At 39.7% G+C, this 18688-nt stretch overlaps 2 protein-coding genes and 1 non-coding gene across 3 annotated transcripts in view; all 3 read right to left on the bottom strand.

Moving 5' to 3' along the window:
• Positions 1–8195, bottom strand: part of Atp7a (ATPase copper transporting alpha) — a 110647-nt gene extending 102452 nt beyond the window's left edge. The window contains exon 1 of the mRNA XM_040744317.1: positions 8055–8195. The gene's annotated coding sequence lies outside the window, so the exon portion shown is untranslated. The remainder of the gene's footprint in view (positions 1–8054) is intronic.
• Positions 8196–12102: 3907 nt separating this feature from the next.
• LOC101829663 (cytochrome c oxidase subunit 7B, mitochondrial) lies at positions 12103–18357 on the bottom strand. Its single transcript, XM_040744316.1, has 3 exons — positions 18199–18357; positions 14746–14870; positions 12103–12309 (listed from the first exon to the last, which is right to left on the bottom strand). The coding sequence occupies exons 1-3, from the start codon at positions 18236–18238 to the stop codon at positions 12232–12234; spliced, it is 243 nt and encodes an 80-aa protein (XP_040600250.1). The 5' UTR covers positions 18239–18357; the 3' UTR covers positions 12103–12231.
• LOC121140063 lies at positions 13150–13256 on the bottom strand. Its single transcript, XR_005876902.1, has one exon. It is a non-coding gene; the product is annotated as a U6 spliceosomal RNA (small nuclear RNA).
• Positions 18358–18688: the final 331 nt, after the last annotated feature.

Genomic DNA, 18688 nt, shown 5'->3' with positions numbered 1-18688 from the left:
ATGAACTGAGAAGTTTGGGATAAGCCTAAACAATACAGCAAAACTATAGTCTCAAAATAAAAATGACACCAAAACTACAATTCCTTTATGTTAAGTAAGAGCATAGACTTTGAATCCAAGATTGAGTGCTTTTAAATCCCAATTTATCCACATGCTGTGTCTGGAAATAGAATCTGCCCCTATAACAGATATCAAATCTTGGGCTGGTTATTTAGTCCAGTGGTACAGAGTTTGCCTATCATGTACAAAGGCCATGATTCATCCTCAGAACCTAAAAAAAGACCCCTACCCAAGTACAAACAACAAAGTGTGAGATTTCTTTTTCAAACCAAGCTATTCTAGTCCTTATTGCTTACACGTATAAAAATAACTGCAAATCCACGATGGCATGTGCCTATCATCCCAGCACTGGGAAGGTTAAGGTAGCAGAAGTCCAAGTTTAAGGCTAATCCAGCCTACACACTGAGAATCTGTCTCAAAAAATACACAAAAGATTCAAGATCCTATGACTTAGCACATATTCTAGAGTCAAGATATGGGAATTTGTGGGTTATGTTCTTAATAATCACTGTGAACAAACTCTTAGACAATTCTAATGAGACTTTTGCACTAAATGTCAAATTGTACAATGTAAAAAAATAAATCTCCTATTAGCAACCACCAATCAGTGGATTTAAGGCTTTAAAACCATTTAAAAAGTGAGGTCTAAGTACAATGTAAGTACAAGCCGCTACTGAATTCAAGGCCATTTTGTACACAGTGAGTTCTAAGCTACCATGGACTACAAAGTAAAACTCATTATCAAAAAAACAAAAGAAAAAAATAACTGAAGGCTACATGGTTTTCATGACCCAAATTAATAGTCCCAACTAGAAATATATGTGCTCTAAATGGAAAATATTGAAGATATATAATTGATATACAATATATTTATAATTGTGATTAAAAACTATCAAGATATTGTGGCTGTAGCCAGAAGTACACAGAGAAATCCTGTGGGGGGGGGGGGAGGGTGGAATATCGTGGCTATAAATTGGAACTAAAACTTAATAGATAGCTGAAGCCGGGCGTTGGTGGCGCACGCCTTTAATCCCAGCACTCGGGAGGCAGAGGCAGGCGGATCTCTGTGAGTTGGAGACCAGCCTGGTCTACAAAGTGACTTCCAGGACAGCCTCCAAAGCCACAGAGAAACCCTGTCTCGAAAAACCAAAAAAAAAAAATAGATAGCTGAATTTACAGTGAAATGGGAAGCTAGGATTGATGATTTGTCTATAATCGAAGCATTGCAGAAGCAGAGGCAGGAAGATTAGGAGTTCAAGGTCAGCTTTGGCTACATACTAAACATACTAAATTCAAACCATTCTGGACTACAGGAGAACCAATCTCCAAACAAAATGTATGTGTGGTAACCTGCAATCCCAACAGTTAGGAGCTGAAGCAGACTACATAGTAAGTGCCAAGAAACCTAGGCTTGGAGTAAAACCCTTTCTCAAAGGGAAAAAAAAGAGCTATGTATGTAGTTAAGAGTTCATACTGCTCTTATAGAGGACCAGAGCTCAGTTCCCAGAACCCAAATCTGGAGGCTCACAACAACCTGTAAATACAGCTCCATGGGCTCCTATGCCTTTTCCAGACCTCCTCAGGAACCTGCATACATGTGCACATACACACATAAATAAAAATAAGCCGGGGGTGGTGGCGTACGCCTTTAATCCCAGCACTCGGGAGGCAGAGGCAGGCGGATCTCTGTGAGTTCGAGGCCGGGCTGGACCGACAAACTCCAAAACAATACAGAGAAACCCCGTCTCGTAAAACCAAAAAATATATAAATAAATATAAAATTAATTTTTTGTTGTTTTTTGAGACAGACTTTCTCTGTATAGCCCTGGCTGTCCTAGAACTTGCTCTGTAGACCAGGCTGGCCTCAAACTCACAGAGATCTGACTGCCCTTGCCTCCAGAGTGTTGGAATTAAAGGTGTAGGCTATCAACCACCCCCCCGGAAATAAATATATATTTTAAAAAGAGATGTCTAAAGAGATAGCTAGGCAGTTACATGCAAGCACTGTAATTCTTCCAGAGGACCAAAATTTGGTTCCTAGTATTCATATCAGAAAATTCATAACTCTATAACTCCAGCTCCAAGGGAACCCATGCCTTTTGAACTTCACAAGTGTCTAAACACATGTGGCATGCACATACATGTGCAAGAACACACATACAAACACATAAAAACAAAAATGAAATAATTTTTATGAAGGAAGTAAAATATCAGAAAACATTTTTGGTCAAAATGAAATGGGCTATATTCAAATGACACTAATGTTACTATTTTAGTACTATATTAATAATTATACCCTAAACTTGCTTTATGCTTACTAATATACTGCTAATGGTTAATATAGAGTTGAATTAATACTAATTTATTATTACAAATAAGAATTCTACTAGAGTTGGAGTTCAGAGGGCGAGTATTTGTCTCACATAAAATAAGTTATATATTTAGCAACACAAAAAAGGAGAAAGAATCAATATTACCATCATCTTTAGAGCAAATGATTTTATCAACCAAAAAATTAGAGATGCCAAGCATAGTAGTGACAGCACATGCCCATAATTCCAGAAATCTGGAGGTAAGTCCAGGAGAATCTAAAGTTTGAGGTCAGCCTGAGTTACACAGTGAGCTCCAGGACCATCTGGACCAGTTAATGAGATCCTGTCTCCAAACAAATGTTAAGATACCTTCCATTATTCTACCACAAAGAAGATCACGCAGGCTTGGAACTCTTAACAACTGAGCTCTTTATAACTATATGGTTAGCTGTAACGTCAAGTCCTCTGTGTGCCAAGGATTGAAAGCAGGAATCCTCCTCACATGTTAAGCACATGCTCTATGATTGAGCTACACCCAAAGCCCTTAAGAGCTACTTTTAAGAAACTTTATCACACTAATAACTACAAATTTCTCCCACAAAGTTCTGAGAACTTTTTTAGAGGGGGCTGTCAACTTTTCAGTTCTTTTTCTCTATTCTGATCTTTTGATGGTTTTTCAGCTCTTAATAGCCCTTTCAATTTTCTTTCCCCTGAGCAGCATGTAGCACATATCAGATGAAAACCCAAGAAAGCAGAACCCAGCTACGCATGGTGATGCAGGCCTTTAATCTTAGTATTTGGGATGCTAAGGAAAAACGATTACACATTCAAGGCCAGCCAGGGATATATAGTGACTTCCAGGCTAGCTGAGGTTACATAGTGAGACTGTCTCAAAAATATTGGGGATGTAGCTTGGTGGTAGTGCTTTCGTCTAGGATGTACATATTCCTAGCACTGCATACATGTATGCACACATACATAAGTAAATAAAATTTAGATTCTTATTTTAAAAAAAAGCAAAGAGGAAGGAGAGAAGGACCATATAACTTAATGGGAAAGTACTTGGTTAGTATGTACCTGAAGACTTGACTCAATATTCACCACCAAAACACGAGAGACAGAGACAGAGACAGAGAACAGAAATGAGAAATGATTTTCTTTCTAATGCCAAGAGGCACACAGAGCTCTGCAAACTGTCCACCGAGAATGGAAGAGGGATGTGACTCAAGTCTTTTCCTGCCCTGCCTGCTTCAGTTGTGACATCAACTGCACATGCAAGAGCAGCAGCATTCACAACAGCATACAGCAAACACGCCCTTTTTATAAACAAAATCAGCAAGTGTAAATAGCCAGGCTAAAAAAAATATTCCTGCATGTGAAGTAATCCATTTAAATGCCCTTTTGATTATACATGTGAAAAACTGCACTTCTATAATAGGTACAGTAAAAATTAGTAAATTTTTCAAATGCTCTACACATTGCTGCACAATTCCAAGCAATCAGACAACATGTAATAATGTCCACATAATCAGTTCAAAATTGGAATTTTTAAAATAATTTTATTTAACCTTTATATGCATTGGGGTGAAAGTATCAGATCACCTGCAACTAGAGATACAGACAGTTGTGAGCTGCCATGTGGGTGCTGGGAATTGAACCCGGGTCCTCTGGAAGAACAGTAAGTGCTCTTAACCACTGAGCCATCTCTCTAGCCCCCCAAATTGGGATATTTTATCCTCATTTCTATCAAGAAAAGAAGTATTTGTGAAAATCTGTGTGGTCCATCATATTTGAACTCATGAAATGAGGAAATCAATTTGCTGACACTGCTGGACAACATAGGAACATATTTATGAAACCAAAAACACAGAACCTACTCTGTAATGACACACATTCTAAATAAATATTACCGCAATAAGTTAAGCATGCAAGGTTTCCTTGTTGGTTTGTTTCTTTGAGACTAGGTCTTGCTATGTAGCCCAGGCTGGTCTCAAACTCCTAATATTTCTGACTTGGCCTCTCAAGTGCTGGAAATGAAGCAAGCATATACCAGCACACCCAGAACTAAGTTATATCACATTATGGCAACCTACAGACTGAGATCAAGAAGTAAAAGAATTACAATCGTCAGAATGGTAGTTTGAACTGAAACACTCTAGTCATGTTTACAAGCTATCTGCCTCATTTGTATTTTTACTTAAGTCCTAGGAAATATTCCCCTTAAATAACAAAACATTGGCATCTATTATCCCATTACTTGGAAGATGGAAGCAAGAGAAGCAGGAGTCCAAGTCCAGCCTGGGCTACATGAGACACTGTCTAAAATAGAACAGAAAATAACAGACTAGCAAAGATGGCCTGCTGGTAAGGGTGCCTGCCACCAAGCCTGATAACCTGAATTCAATCTCTAGCACCCACATAATCGATGGAGAGGCTTGAGTCCTCCAAGTTGTCCTCTGACCTCCACATATGAGCTGTTGCATACACACACCCACATACATATGCACATGTACAAAAATGAATAGATAAAATGTTTAAAAATAACACTTTTCTGACAGGATGCTAATCAAAACAGAATGTTCTTTTTTAAAAAGTCATGGTGATACATACAATCCTAACAACTCAGGGAGGTATAGTCGAAAATCACTGCCAAATTTAAAGCTAGCCTAATCTAGATAGCAAACTCCAGGCCAGTTAAGGTTTCATACATAGAAACCCTATCTCAAAAGACAAAAAATGCCTGGAGAGATGGATCACCACTTACTGAGCCAAATTCAGGTTCCAGCACCAGTGGCAAGATATTCACAATCTCTTGTAACTTCAGATCCAGGCATCAGACACATTCTCCTGGTTTCAAAGAACACACACACACACACACACACACACACACACACACACACACACACACACACACACACACATTTTTTCCAAGCATGGTGTTGCCTGCCTTTAAATGCAAATACAGATGAATCTGTGAGTTCAAGATCAGCCTGGTCTATACAGTAAGTTCCAGGAAAGCCAAGGCTACATAATGAGAGAATGGGTCTCAAAAAAATTTTAAGAACAAAAGTACTTGGAAAGCCTGGCCTGCTCCTTTAACATAGATAGAAAAAGATGATTTTAGGAGAAAACAGCACATATTGTCTTTTTTGTAAATATTATTTTCATCTATGCTAGGGAATGTATCAGCTCAGACAAGTAACTCTCTACAATTTACTTCCCTAACTGGAAAATTAATACATTTTCATTCTCTGTAATGTCAAAAATTTTAATTCATTAGTTTTAATTTGTCAAGAAAATGTGAATACAGTATATAGATAAAATCAGAAAATCTAACAAGGAAGTTATACTTTTAAAAAAGGAATGTATTGCTTTCAGAGCCCTCACAGGAACATAGGTTACAATGTGTTACCTGTGATATACTGAAGCTCTCTCCATTTCTTCTCCACTTTATCTCCTCTTTCTCCCTCCATCACTACCTCCTCTTCCTTATCCCAAAACAATTTTTACTGCTTTTTCATGCTTTTTTTTCCAAAGAAAGCAGTCTTCTGTAGTGAGAAAAAAGATGCTCACCTATCATTCAGGAAAAATCGTGTTTAACATTGGCTTGGGACCACAAATCAAGATCTAACACTGGTGTGAAGAGTTTCTGTTACATTATCAAGATGAGGACAGAAATCAATTTGGAGGAGAAATGCAAGGATTCCTTGAGGGGAAATTGGAATTGTTTTAAAAAATGTTACTTGATGTCAAATATACATATATGGTTTTCAGAGACAGAGTTTCTCTGTGTAATCCTGTCTGTTCTAGAACTTGATCTGTAGACCAGGCTTGCCTTGAACTTAGAGATCCATTGGCCTCTGCTTTGATTCCTGAATGCTGGGATCAAAGGTATTTGCCACCACACCCAGCTGGCAATATTTTTTTTAAGTTATTGCAAATTAAGTCACAATAATCAGAATTAAAAATGATTGAGCTCGCCGGGTGTTGGTGACGCACACCTTTAATCCCAGAACTTGGGAGGCAGAAGCAGGCAGATCTCTGTGAGTTCGAGGTCAGTCTGGTCTACATAGCAAGTTCCAGGACAGCCTCCAAAACAATACAGAGAAACCCTGTCTCGAAAAACCAAAAAAAAAAAAAAAAAAGGTTGAGCTCAACAAAGAAACATAACAAGGGGAAGGCAAGGCTTGCTCCCACATACAAACCATGCCTACCTGCTTTTGTGTCGTTTAAATTTGGAATTACATTACCATTAAACCTCATATTATGTTTATCATTTCTATTTTTCTGCATGGAGGCTTTTATAGATTAACAATTAATTCTATATGACTTCTTTTGTATTTTAGCTTTTTTCAAGGTGCCAGGGATAGAACCCAGGGCCTTGTCCATGGGAAGGCAACATTCTACCTCCTAACCACCTCCTTATCCCTTACTCTTTTTTTCCCCTCTTGAAATCTTGAAAGGGCGGTTGTTAGAAATAGAGATGTACAGTGTGATCTTACCAGTATTTTTGTGCCTGGACTATTCCATCCCTACAGAGCTAAGTGTTATCCACTTTTCCAGACTCAGCTCAAATGTGTCTTTCCATATACTCTATAACACTTCCTGGTTGTAATATATGTTACTGAGATTTTAAGTGACTAGGTGATTGTGCGTTTCTTTCCTACTCCACTGCAGGAAAGTCAAGTACAACAACAATAAAGCCTTTATGTGATTACTATAGATGCAAGAAAGTTTGAAATTAAAAAACTAAAATTGCTATTGAAAATAATCTTTCATTAAAAGGATGGTATAAACAACCTAAGTTGTTTACCCAATTAGTGGGGCTCCGAGAACCCGCGGACTTCATAGCTGGATTGGACTCAATTGATTGCAAACTCTTTTGAGTCCAGGAACTGTCCCAATCTGGCATCACCCCATGCCTCACACCGCAGTATCACCTAATTCAATGTTCTGCAATGCTGTCTCAATACAAAGTCTTATTACTAAATAATGAGGCTATAATTAAAACAAAGTTCAGATCCTAGGAAAATATTGGCTTGTAAAAAAATCATGAGTGTTGTCCGAGTTTAAAATAACCTCGGCAACAAAATTTTCAAAAGTAAGATGCAACCCAGCATGTTGTAGACACTGAATTCAACCCCCAGCACCGAGAAGGGGGAGGAAGAGGAAGAGGAGAAAGGAGACAGAGGAAGGGCCTCAGAAAGGCGTCCTAGGGTGGGAGAGGGATGGCACAAAGAACAAAACGAAGGGGTGACGACTCTCCGTTTAGCTCCTCGAGCTTGACAAGAAGCCAAATAAAAATGCCTGTTTTCGAAAACTATTTAGTCAGTGATGATCTTCAGAACCTCAGTTTCTAAAGTAGAAAGAAATGTCACTAAGAAAAGATCCCAGTCCACAAGAAGTCCAGTGCGGACAGACCTAGTGTCCAAAATTAACTAACACAGGCCACAGATGGTCAGAATACTCTCTCCAGGAGAGCACAACAAAGTGACAAAAAATCAGGACCCAACCTTCCTTCTCTGTCCGGATTGGGAGTGTAAAGCCTAATAGGTGAGTTGTGAAGTTTAGATACTGCCCCAGCTTAAGCGTAGTGACCTTCTCACTACTCTAGACAGTAGAAAAACTGACAAAACGGCCCCCCTAGTTAAGTCGCCGACGGGAAGCCGCTGTGGGACTCACCTAGGTTTCAAGCGATGGGGATAGAGCTCTGGAACTCCGCAGGGAGGCAGCGATCTACCCACAAGCAGCCTCTGTGCTCACTCACACTGAGTCTAGGCGCCAGCGGCGGCAGCTCCTCCCTCGACGGCTGTCCCAGCCCCAGCCTCCCCAGCCCGCAGCGTTTGCCCCGCCCTCCTCCGCGGCCCCCACTTCCGGGTGATGCTGGAGCCCGGAAGCTGGGCCGACAAGGGAAAACGGTCCACGTCACGTGAAAGGGAGCGCGCGTCGCGCGCGCGCCTTGAGCTCCGTTCGCCCCCTGCTGCCGGCAAGCAGCCTCGGTAGAGGTGGGTTAGGCACTTGCAGTCCCCCTTGGTTCCCAGCCCCAGTGCCTAATACAAACTCAGCCAAAAAAGAAGAAAGTTCTTGAACAACAGCAAGGGCTTGCCATAGACCTTCTATAATTCATCCTTGTCGAGCATAAAATATCGTAGACCTGGCAAACTGTGTTTACTTACTAAACTAACTCCAGACGGGAAAAATCATAATCCTGAACTTGCAGTAACATCTTGGTTTGACACGGTGGCTCCGGCCTGTATTCCCAGCGATGGTAAGAATGAGGCAAGAGGATGAGGACTTGAAACCAGCCTGGGCTACATAGTGAGTTCCTGGACAGACTAGGCTATAGAGTAAAACCCCGTCTCCAGGCTGGAGAGATAGCTCAGTATTTAAGAGCACTGACTTCCAGAGAACTAATGGTAGTTCACAGCAATTTTTACTCCAGTTCTAGGGAATCCAATGCCCTCTTCTGGCCTTCTAGTGCACTGCCCACGTGAGGTGCACAGATGTACAAGCAGAAAAATAAAACCACCCAAATGACAGACTGCTGTAAACTGCCCTCTAACTCCACATGTATGCTGTAGTACAAGCTTGTGCGCGGGCACGCCTGTGGACACACACACACACACAATTTCCTTTTTTAAAAAATCATACAATGGGGTTGAAGGTATAGCTTAGTGGCTGACAATTGAGTTTAATCCCCTGCAGGTAAAAATGATTCCCACCAAACCTACTGACCTGAGCTCCATCCCTGGTGGAAGAAAAGAACTCCCACAAATAAAAAGATGTAATAAAATTAAAATTTTAAATAATAGGGGACTGGAGTGATGGCTCAGTGTTTAAGAGCACATACTGTTCTTGTAAAGGACCCAAATTCAGTTTCCAACTTCCACAATGGATAGTTCAAAACTGCCTGTAACTACAGCTCCAGGGGACCCAACACCCTTTTCTGAGCTCCAAGGCCACCAACACCCAAATGTTCACATACCCCCACGCACATGTACACATGATTTTAAAACTAACTTTTAAAGAAACTAAGGTGACTTTAAAGTAGGTTCCCAAACATCAAGTTATAAGTGCAATGTGGTGTTAAATTTAAAGACATTTGAAAACAAAAAGAGTATCACTATCCATTATTGATACCTTTGGCCACTTGGTACTCATTTTTCCCCTCAATACAATTGTCGTTGAACGGTTAAACAACATTCACTCAATAGTAGGTAGGAGCCAGGAAACAAGCTTTAGAGAAGCAGGATAGCAGGTCAGCTACTGCTCTAGTTAATCTAGATCGTCACCTCATTCTAAAATGTCATCTTTGCCTCCATCCTCTTTACTGCCCAAGAATGTTCAAGCATATTAACATTCTTTTTATGATTATATTGCATGTGCTTTCTTTCATAAGACAATGTCTTCAGTAACTTTTAGGTTTGCTAGGAGTTCAGTAAATATTAAGTATCTTCAATGACATTAATATATTCTTAATGAAGTCACCAGGGTAAGGAAACATCTGGGGCTGGAGTGGCCCTGTGGTTAAGAGTACTTCCCAAAAGGGCTCGAATGTGCCCCTAACTCCAGCCCCAAGGGATCCAACACTCTATTCTGGCCTCCACTGGCACCTCCAGGCAGTGGCACACAGAAAGAACAAATCTTTTAACTATAAAAATGCAACATCTGCAGGCTGTGGTGGCGCACTGGGGAGGCAGAAGCAAGTGATCTCTGAGTTTGAGTCAACCTGGTCTACAGATCGAGTTCCAGAACAGCCAGGACTACACAAAGAAACCCTGTCTCAAAAAACAAAACAAAAAGAGCAACATCTGTATTCTTAAAATACCAGTGTTTTGTACTTGGTAAGCTTAATGAATTTAAATAACCAAAAATACATGACAATTCCATTTCAGAGTAAAGTTAAAAGCAGGACTATATGGCATTCACCGTAATCTAGAAGTACTTTATAGTCCCTAAAAAAAAATTAAAGGGTTAGCAATGCTTCTGAGGTAAATTGTCTCAATTCTTCAACCATAACAGAATTTAATTTAGTGACTTCCCAACTCCAGGTAATAAAATTCCAAGTAAGGTGCTAGAGGTACAGCTGACAATTCCCAAAAGGGTAGAACCTGTGTGCATGTAACAGGAAAGCACCAAAGTTAAAATATTGTGGGGACAAGAACCAAGTAACTACTGCTTCATTTCTACTAATGGTAATTGTAGTGTTCAAATCATCCATCAAAGGACAAGATGGGTCAGTAGATACTATACTTGCTGCCAAATCAGGTAACTTGAGTTCATTCCCCAGGACCTACAGGTAAATGAGAATCTATTCCCACAAGTTGTCCTCTGACCCTCATGTGAACTGGGGTGAATGTGAAAACAAACATGCACAAAAATTAAGTATTACAAGCAGCTGACAACTATCATTTACCCACAAGAGGGAACAAATCATAGCAGACATTACCTCATCATAAATGAGTCCTAGTTCGGAGGTTAAAAGGTGTAGGAGCCGGGCGGTGGTGGCGCACGCCTTTAATCCCAGCACTCGGGAGGCAGAGGGCAGGCGGATCTCTGTGAGTTCAAGACCAGCCTGGACTACCAAGCGAGTTTCAGGACAGCCTCCAAAGCCACAGAGAAACCCTGTCTCGATCTGACATGCTAAGACATCACATTTCAGATTAATTTGGATTTGAATGGCTTAATACTAGTTTGAACATTTTTACAGATTTCATGAAAATGTTCAAGTTTTTTGATTTCTTGAGACAGGGTCTCAACTATGTAGGGCATGACTAGCCTGGAACTTGCAGTGATCTTCCTGCTTCCCTACCACATGAATGCTGGGGTTGAAGGTGTATGGCACCACACCCAGCTTAAATTTTATCAAATAATAGTAATACAGAGTTATAAACCTTGCAAGTACAAATCTTACAATCTTTTAGTAAGCAGAATGTGCAATTCCTAGCAGGTAAATTTAGAGATTGCTAAAGGTAACTTCTATAACTCAGTTTTGGATCTGAGAATTCTCTAAATTTAACTATGCTACTTGACAGGGATTCCATGTTCTGCTTACTAGAACATTATAAATATAACTATAGATGCCATCTCTAACCAAAAGAAGTAATGGAGCATATGATTCAATTAATGTTTCATTTAGTTGACATCTTACACAGAAAGTTTGCCATACATAAAACTCAGGACAATCCCCAAACCTAAATGTTACACAATATTGCTAGAAATACAGAAAACCAACAGGAGAGGCCAGTAAGTATCAAAATTTATCACTATAAACCCATGATTAATAGATGCTCTTATTGTTATTGCAACTGGGAAGCATGTGACAGTTCCTAAAAATTAAGGATTACGCTGAAAATTCACCACCTAATTATGTCGAATATGCTACAGGGGCTAAGCAAACCTAACATACATTTACAGGACCATTATTCACTTGGGTTTGGTGACAGTCTAAATTCTCTAAGCAGGAGAGGAAAGGAGTTAATGCCAATTCATAATATAATCATGAGGTCTACGTAGTCATAACCTATCTGGACCAAACTCTTGACCCACTAACTGTGATTTTAGCTTACTATAAAGTTGCCTTCCAGATCATAGATTGTCCTCATACCACTTCATTGAAAAAAAGCATTTTAAGAGACAGTACAACTTTTGGACTCAAGTACAATGCCTAAATAAATGAAAAGTCATCACACTTGGCTTCACTTACAAAGGAAGAAAACAAAACCTAAAATGATGGTTTGAAAGGTAACTTTATTTTTTCTTCAATATGCCATATTTTAGTGGATACATGATTCTTTGACTTGGCATCACTTATGTTGATTTTGAAACAATTCCTTGATTATTGTACCAGCTGGCATGACTACTGGTCTCTCCATTCCTTTGGGGTGACTCTGCCAACAGGAGACAGGTTCCATTCTATTCCAATTTGTGTTGCTGTCTGGAAGAATTAAAAAGGCTGTCAGTTATACATATTTAAACCACAATCTATTCTCAATTTGGAAACTATTTTTTGAAAATTACAAAGAATTCTGTTCCTTGGGTTAATAACAAACACAAAGTCACCAGGGATAACGTGCTTTTCATAACGGTCACATCTAATTGCTGTCCTATTCTCCAGAGCAGTTCGCTTAACTCAATGTTCAGAGTTGAAGGAAATGTTCTAAACCTGCACTGTCCAATACAGGAGTCACTGGCCACATCTGGCTGTTAAATACTAGGAATGTGGGTAGAAGACCAAGGAAATGCATTTTTTTTTTGTTTTTTTGTTTTTGGTTTTTCGAGACAGGGTTTCTCTGTGGCTTTGGAGGCTGTCCTGGAACTCACTTTGTAGACCAGGCTGGCCTCGAACTCACAGAGATCTGCCTGCCTCTGCCTCCCGAGTGCTGGGATTAAAGGCGTGCGCCACCAACGCCCGGCTAGGAAATGCATTTTGAAATTGTTCTAAATTCAAAATTAAAATTTCATTTTCTTCCCCTCCAAAATATTGCCTCTGTTAAGCACAACTACCTAAGAGAACTCATTTTAATACCTGACTTAAGGCTAATGCATATGCTTAGATACTCTAGACCCTGGGTCCAACCCCCAGGCACCATATTTTTATATGGAACACTTCAAGAATTTGGGTGTCAGCCGGGCGGTGGTGGAGCACGCCTTTAATCCCAGCACTCGGAAGGCAGAGGCAGGCGGATCTCTGTGAGTTCGAGGCCAGCCTGGTCTACAAAGTGAGTTCCAGGACAGCATCCAAAGCCACAGAGAAACCCTGTCTCAAAAAAAAAAAAAAAAAAAAAAAAAAAAAAAGAATTTGGGTGTCATCCTTTTGCAGAGGCCATGCTAATCTTCTCTGTATAATTCCAATTTTAGTATATGTACTGTTGAAGCGAGCACCCAGCACCAAAATTAATAGTATCTTTAATTTCAGGCAAGGGTCGGACTGTCCTTTTTGTTTTATTAGGGCTCCATGTAGCTCAAGGTGGCCTCAGACTTGATATATAGCTGAAGATGACCCTGAACTCTTGATCCTTAGTGTTAGGATTATAGACACATGCCACTTCACTCAGCAATCTGTATCACTTACAGCCAAAATACATTTATTAAAACTTCAAAATTGCTGGGCATTGGTGGCGCACGCCTTTAATCCCAGCACTCAGGAAGCAGAAGCAGGCAGATCTCTGTGAGTTCAAGGCCAGCCTGGTCTACCGAGCGAGTTCCAGGACAGGCTCCAAAACAATACAGAGAAACTCTATCTCGAAAAACAAAAACAAAAAAAAATGCAAAAACAAAAAACAAAAACTTCAAAATTACTACTTTTAACTAGAAAATGGAGCAACTGGAAAATGTTAAGCAACAGAAACAGAGCCCTAAAATATGGAAAACAAGCTACATTTCATCTATCAAGAAAGTTATGCTCAGGTTTTGTTGTTTTGTTTTTGAGACAAAGTCAACTATGTAGCCTAAGTTGGCCTCAGATTTGCTATAGCTCTAGCTGGTCTTATTCTCAGTCCACTTGCCTCATTCTCCCAAGTGCTGGGATTGCAGATAACTCCAAACACACTGGCTTGTGCCGTAGGTCTCATTACAGAATTTTAGAAGGAAATCTGATCACTGATATACATCCAGGAAGGTGACTCAAAATATGAAAATTCAGAAATTATAGAGCAAAACTCTGACCAATACACCTACAGATGTTTTAATCTTAACAAATTAAAGAAAGATACTATACTATGGTTTGGGGGTATATTGTTTTTGGTGGATTGAACCCAGGGCCCAGCCAATGTTAAGCATATACTTTACAACTTATGATAAAAGTCCTCCAATGGCTGTCATATGGAAATGTGATGGGTCACAATTTCTGTACTACAATTCACTTATGTACAATTTATGATGGAAGCATACTTAACATTAGAATGTTTTTAAAGATAAGGTCTCACTATATACACTATATAGCCCAGGCTAAGCTCACACCTGAAATCCTCTTGTGTAAGCCTCTCAAGGGCTGACATTACAGGAATATACCACCATGTTTGGGTTCCACAGATAAGATCCTTCTAATAGCTACACAATATGAAAAAGGGCTGCCTTATAATCCAACAAGCAATTTGTTACTGGAAACATTAACAGAAGATGAGTGAATGCTGAATGCAAATGAAAATAAAACCCACATTGGGTGGATGATCAGTCTTTCAAACCCCTCCTTAGGTAGAAATGTAGCATTTCCAATACATACATTAGATGACAATAAAACATATCTAAACAAAAAAACCACTGAGCCTGAGAGTATAGCTCAATGGCAGAGCACTTGCGTAACATGTCAGAGACCCTGAGTTCAATCCCTAGCACTGCAAAAGAAATAACCAACCAATATATTAGTACTTACATATGTCCATGTAGAAATACAGAAGAGAGCTCCACCAGCTAATATTGCATTTCCATATTTGTCATGGAAATTCGGTGCCCGCTTCTGGTGGTTCTGCCTTGCTACCACTTGCTGAATGCTTCGAACTTGAAAAAGAACACAGAAATATATGTGTCAATTATTAAAACAGAGAGAACAACTGCCAAGCAGGAAAGCATACTACTACTACTACTACTACTACTACTACTACTACTACTACTACTACTACTACGACGCAATTCAACTGGCTGCCCTAAATGTTGACCAAGTAAGCACCTTCCCAAGTGCTCTGCAAATAAGATAAACTGCCAAGCCCTGGGGCTCACATCTGTAATCTCAGCATTTGGGAATTGGACAGGAGACGAGTTTACGGTCAACCTGGGCTACACAGTGAATTCTAGGCTAGACTGAGCTACAGAGAAATGCGCTCTCTCAAAAAAATTGGTATGATAAAGTGACACATGGACAGAAGCAGGATTTAAGAAACATAACAAAATTTTAACACATAATGGTGAATGTTCTTCACACCGATTCTCGATTTTCTAGATTCCTAAAAGTGTTCAGAATAAAAGTTTGAGGACAGGAATGATGGCACACATCTTTTAATCTAAGCTCTTCAGAGGCAGACAGATATTTTTGAGTTCAAGTCCAGCCTGAACTATATAGTAAGGTCCAGTCAGCTGGAGCTCTATAGTGACACCCTGTCTCAAAAAATGGTTGGAGAAAAAGGAAAACTGGAGGTGCGTATGTCAGTAATTGTTTATTGAATACCACTTATTAATTTGAATACCCATGACTTCAAATTTCACTAAAATTTACTCAACATTGCTCAATAATTTAAAATATACAAGGGAAAATAAACTCAAAATTATCAGACTACTCACCAAATGTTTATAAACTTAAAATTACAACAAAATACGTCCAAACTATGATAAGATAAATTTTAAAATAATTAGTAATGAATAAGGCTCAATTATATAGTAAGTATATAAGCAGGCATATTTCTAATTCCAGCACTTGGAAGGTGGAGACAGGATCCACAGGCAGCCTAAAATGCATGAGACCCTGTCTCAAATAAATAGAGAAGCCAAGCAGTGGTTACTCATGCCTTTAATCCCAGCACTCGGGAGGCAGAGGCAGATGGATCTCTGTGAGTTCAAGGCCAGCCTGGTCTACAGAGTTCCAGGACAGCCTCCAAAGCCACAGAGAAACCCTGTCTCGAAAAACCAAAAAAAGAAAAAGAAAAGTGAAATTACAATGGACAGAGATAGATAGATCTACTGTACCAGAAAGCCACTTTAGTTTTGATGAAGAACAAGGTCTTTGTTTTAAAGATTTATTTATTTATTACATATACACCAGATTGAATTGTAGATGGTTGTGAGCCACCATGTGGTTGCTGGGAATTGAACTCAAGACCTCTGGAAGAGCAGTCAGTGCTCTTAACCTCTGAGCCATCTCTCCAGCCCAAGAACAAGGTTTATAGGCAAGTTAATAAGGAACAAAACTAGAAAGAAGTGGTAAATACCAAGAAAAGCTATTTGTTTTTGTTTTTCCTCTCCAGCCTGGGTATCATGTTCTTTTGTTTTTGGTTGTGAGCCTAGCCCTATTGTTTTAAAGGTATTTAAGTGTGCTTACAGATATAGTAGAAAAAGAGCACTGTTGATTTCAGATGTGGTGGTTCACACCTGTACTCTCAGCCCTTGGAAGGCCAGCCTGGAATAGAGTGAAACCATTTCAAAAATAAAAACAAAATAAAAATGCTGTCCACAAACTACCATTTCAGGTTGGTGTTATAGTTTAGTGGCAGAGCTTTGGGCTCAAACCCCATCACCTCCCAAAAATAAAATAATGGTCTTTATGTGGTATAATTATGATAATTATTTAACCATTATTTAGTTCTTTAGCTGTTTTACTTAGCTTTCATTTTCACCTTTAACCAGTTCCACCCAGAAAGAATGTAGCTCAATTGGTGTAGTGCTTGCTGAACATTTCCTGGACTTGATCAATAACTCTGCAGAAACACACACACACACACACCCCGAAGTCTATAAAGGTGCTAAGTACCTGTAACCCGAGCGGAGGCAAAGGATCCTTGGCTACATATTAAGCCTAGTCTACTTGAGACCCTCCCTCAGAAAACACCCACATCCAGATAAAGCAAATTGATAATGTATTCTGCCCCTACAACACTTAAAAGTGAGTATAGGAATTCCACACTGAGAAACAAAATACAGAGAAACAAACTTTTAAGATAACCTTTTCGCTGGGCTTGGTGGCACACGCCTTTAATCCCAGCAGGCAGGCGGATCTCTGTGAGTTCGAGGCCAGCCTGGTCTACAAGAGCTAGTTCCAGGACAGCCTCCAAAACCACAGAGAAACCCTGTCTCGAAAAACCAAAAAAAAAAAAAGATAACCTTTTCTTGTAGCATAAAAATCCCTAAATCGCTTAAAGATCAAATAAATTGAAATTACCAAACAACTGTTGTTTCAACACTCTGATTTGCCATGTAGATTTCCTTAAGTCTCTCCTCTACACAAGGAGGGGGTGTTAATTGACCAGAGTTTGCTTAATGATCTTATGAAGTATGTATTTACTAATATGTTTTGCAAACACAAGAAAACAAGTTAATAAAGTCAAATGATTTGCCCAAAGTGAAAAAATAATAATACACTTTGTAGCAAATGAAACATCAGCTGGGCTTCTATTTTTTTTCAATTATTCCTGCAGTACTTCAGCGTTTATAACACAATTTGTAATTACTAATGCTTCTGTAAAATAAAAATTAAAACATGGCTAGAAAAGCAAGCTAAAAAGTAGTTGTGTAAGGTCACCTCTATTCACATTACTGAAGGTCACCTTCAAGGAAAACCAATTATGAAAATGATTTTTTCTCTCCAATACAATGCATTCTCTATATATAACGCTAGTCTCAAATTTCTATGTACTTGCTTAACTTTCAAACAAGAGAAAATGACCCCGAGTTTTCCCGCTAGTTAATAGTCCGTTAATAAACTACAGATGAATAAAGCTGCCACGCTACCACTTAGGGTTTTCCCTTGCTATGAATCCAGGTGAGGTAGATTTGGTTTACTGCCACCGTTACGGTATAAAGATCAGTTCCTCTGTTTGGGGTAACAAATACATCCCCAAATCACTTAGAACATCACTTAAGGAAAGTGAGGTGTCCTCCAAGCATTCTTCCTGGAAATCACAGGTCCCTGAGGAATGAGAATGCAGAACTACGCTAGGAACATAACGACGGGATAATAAACTCACTGTCACGGCTACCACCCCAGTGACTTGAGAACATACAGAGGACCGTGCAGCTAGAATTTAAAAGTGCAGGATGCTGGCGGAGGAAAAGGGCATCAGAGCACGAGGACACATGGGACCGCGGGTGCTGTAAGGATTCGGCCACGTTATCTGCTCACCTTGGAGACGGCTTAGTGCATTTTTGGCGAAGGGCAACATCGCGGAGAAGAAGCTGGAACTGCAGTGATCACAGCTGCTGCCTTGGTTCAAATTCGCCCCGGGTACCCTTGCAAAGAGTCCTGAAAAACAAAATGGCTTTCTGTGGGGATTCCGTATGATATTTGGTGAGATCTCGCGAGGTTTGGGGTTGACCTATAGAAATTGTGAGCCTGTTTCTTGCAAGGAAGAAGAAAGGCCTCTGGGAAATGTAGTTTCAAGCTCCATAAGGGCCATAAAACAGTAATTACTAAACAGTGAGAGAACTCTTTGAACGCGAAGGTTTAAGACTCTACAAATGAGAGCTGAAACACTGAGCTTACATAAAGCACCAGCTTCAAGATGGCACTAAAACTCCAGAGGTTTAGGTCAGATGTCTCACTTCAAACTGTTGTCAATGCAAAATTTTCATTTTCTGTCTACTGTTACCTATACAAATAAGTTTAACTTTTA

The sequence above is a fragment of the Mesocricetus auratus genome, unplaced genomic scaffold (assembly GCF_017639785.1).
Source record: "Mesocricetus auratus isolate SY011 unplaced genomic scaffold, BCM_Maur_2.0 Super-Scaffold_100003, whole genome shotgun sequence".
Lineage (NCBI taxonomy): Eukaryota > Metazoa > Chordata > Mammalia > Rodentia > Cricetidae > Mesocricetus > Mesocricetus auratus.
This window is presented reverse-complemented; position numbering and strand designations above follow the sequence as displayed.

Coding starts and splice junctions, on each gene's coding strand:
- LOC101829663 (XM_040744316.1), bottom strand. CDS start 18,238: ATGTTGCCCTTCGCCAAAAATGCACTAAGCCGTCTCCAAG. Junction 14,871..18,198: donor TGCACTAAGCCGTCTCCAAG/GTGAGCAGATAA, acceptor TTCTTTTTCAAG/TTCGAAGCATTCAGCAAGTG. Junction 12,310..14,745: donor GTATTTCTACATGGACATAT/GTAAGTACTAAT, acceptor TAATTCTTCCAG/ACAGCAACACAAATTGGAAT.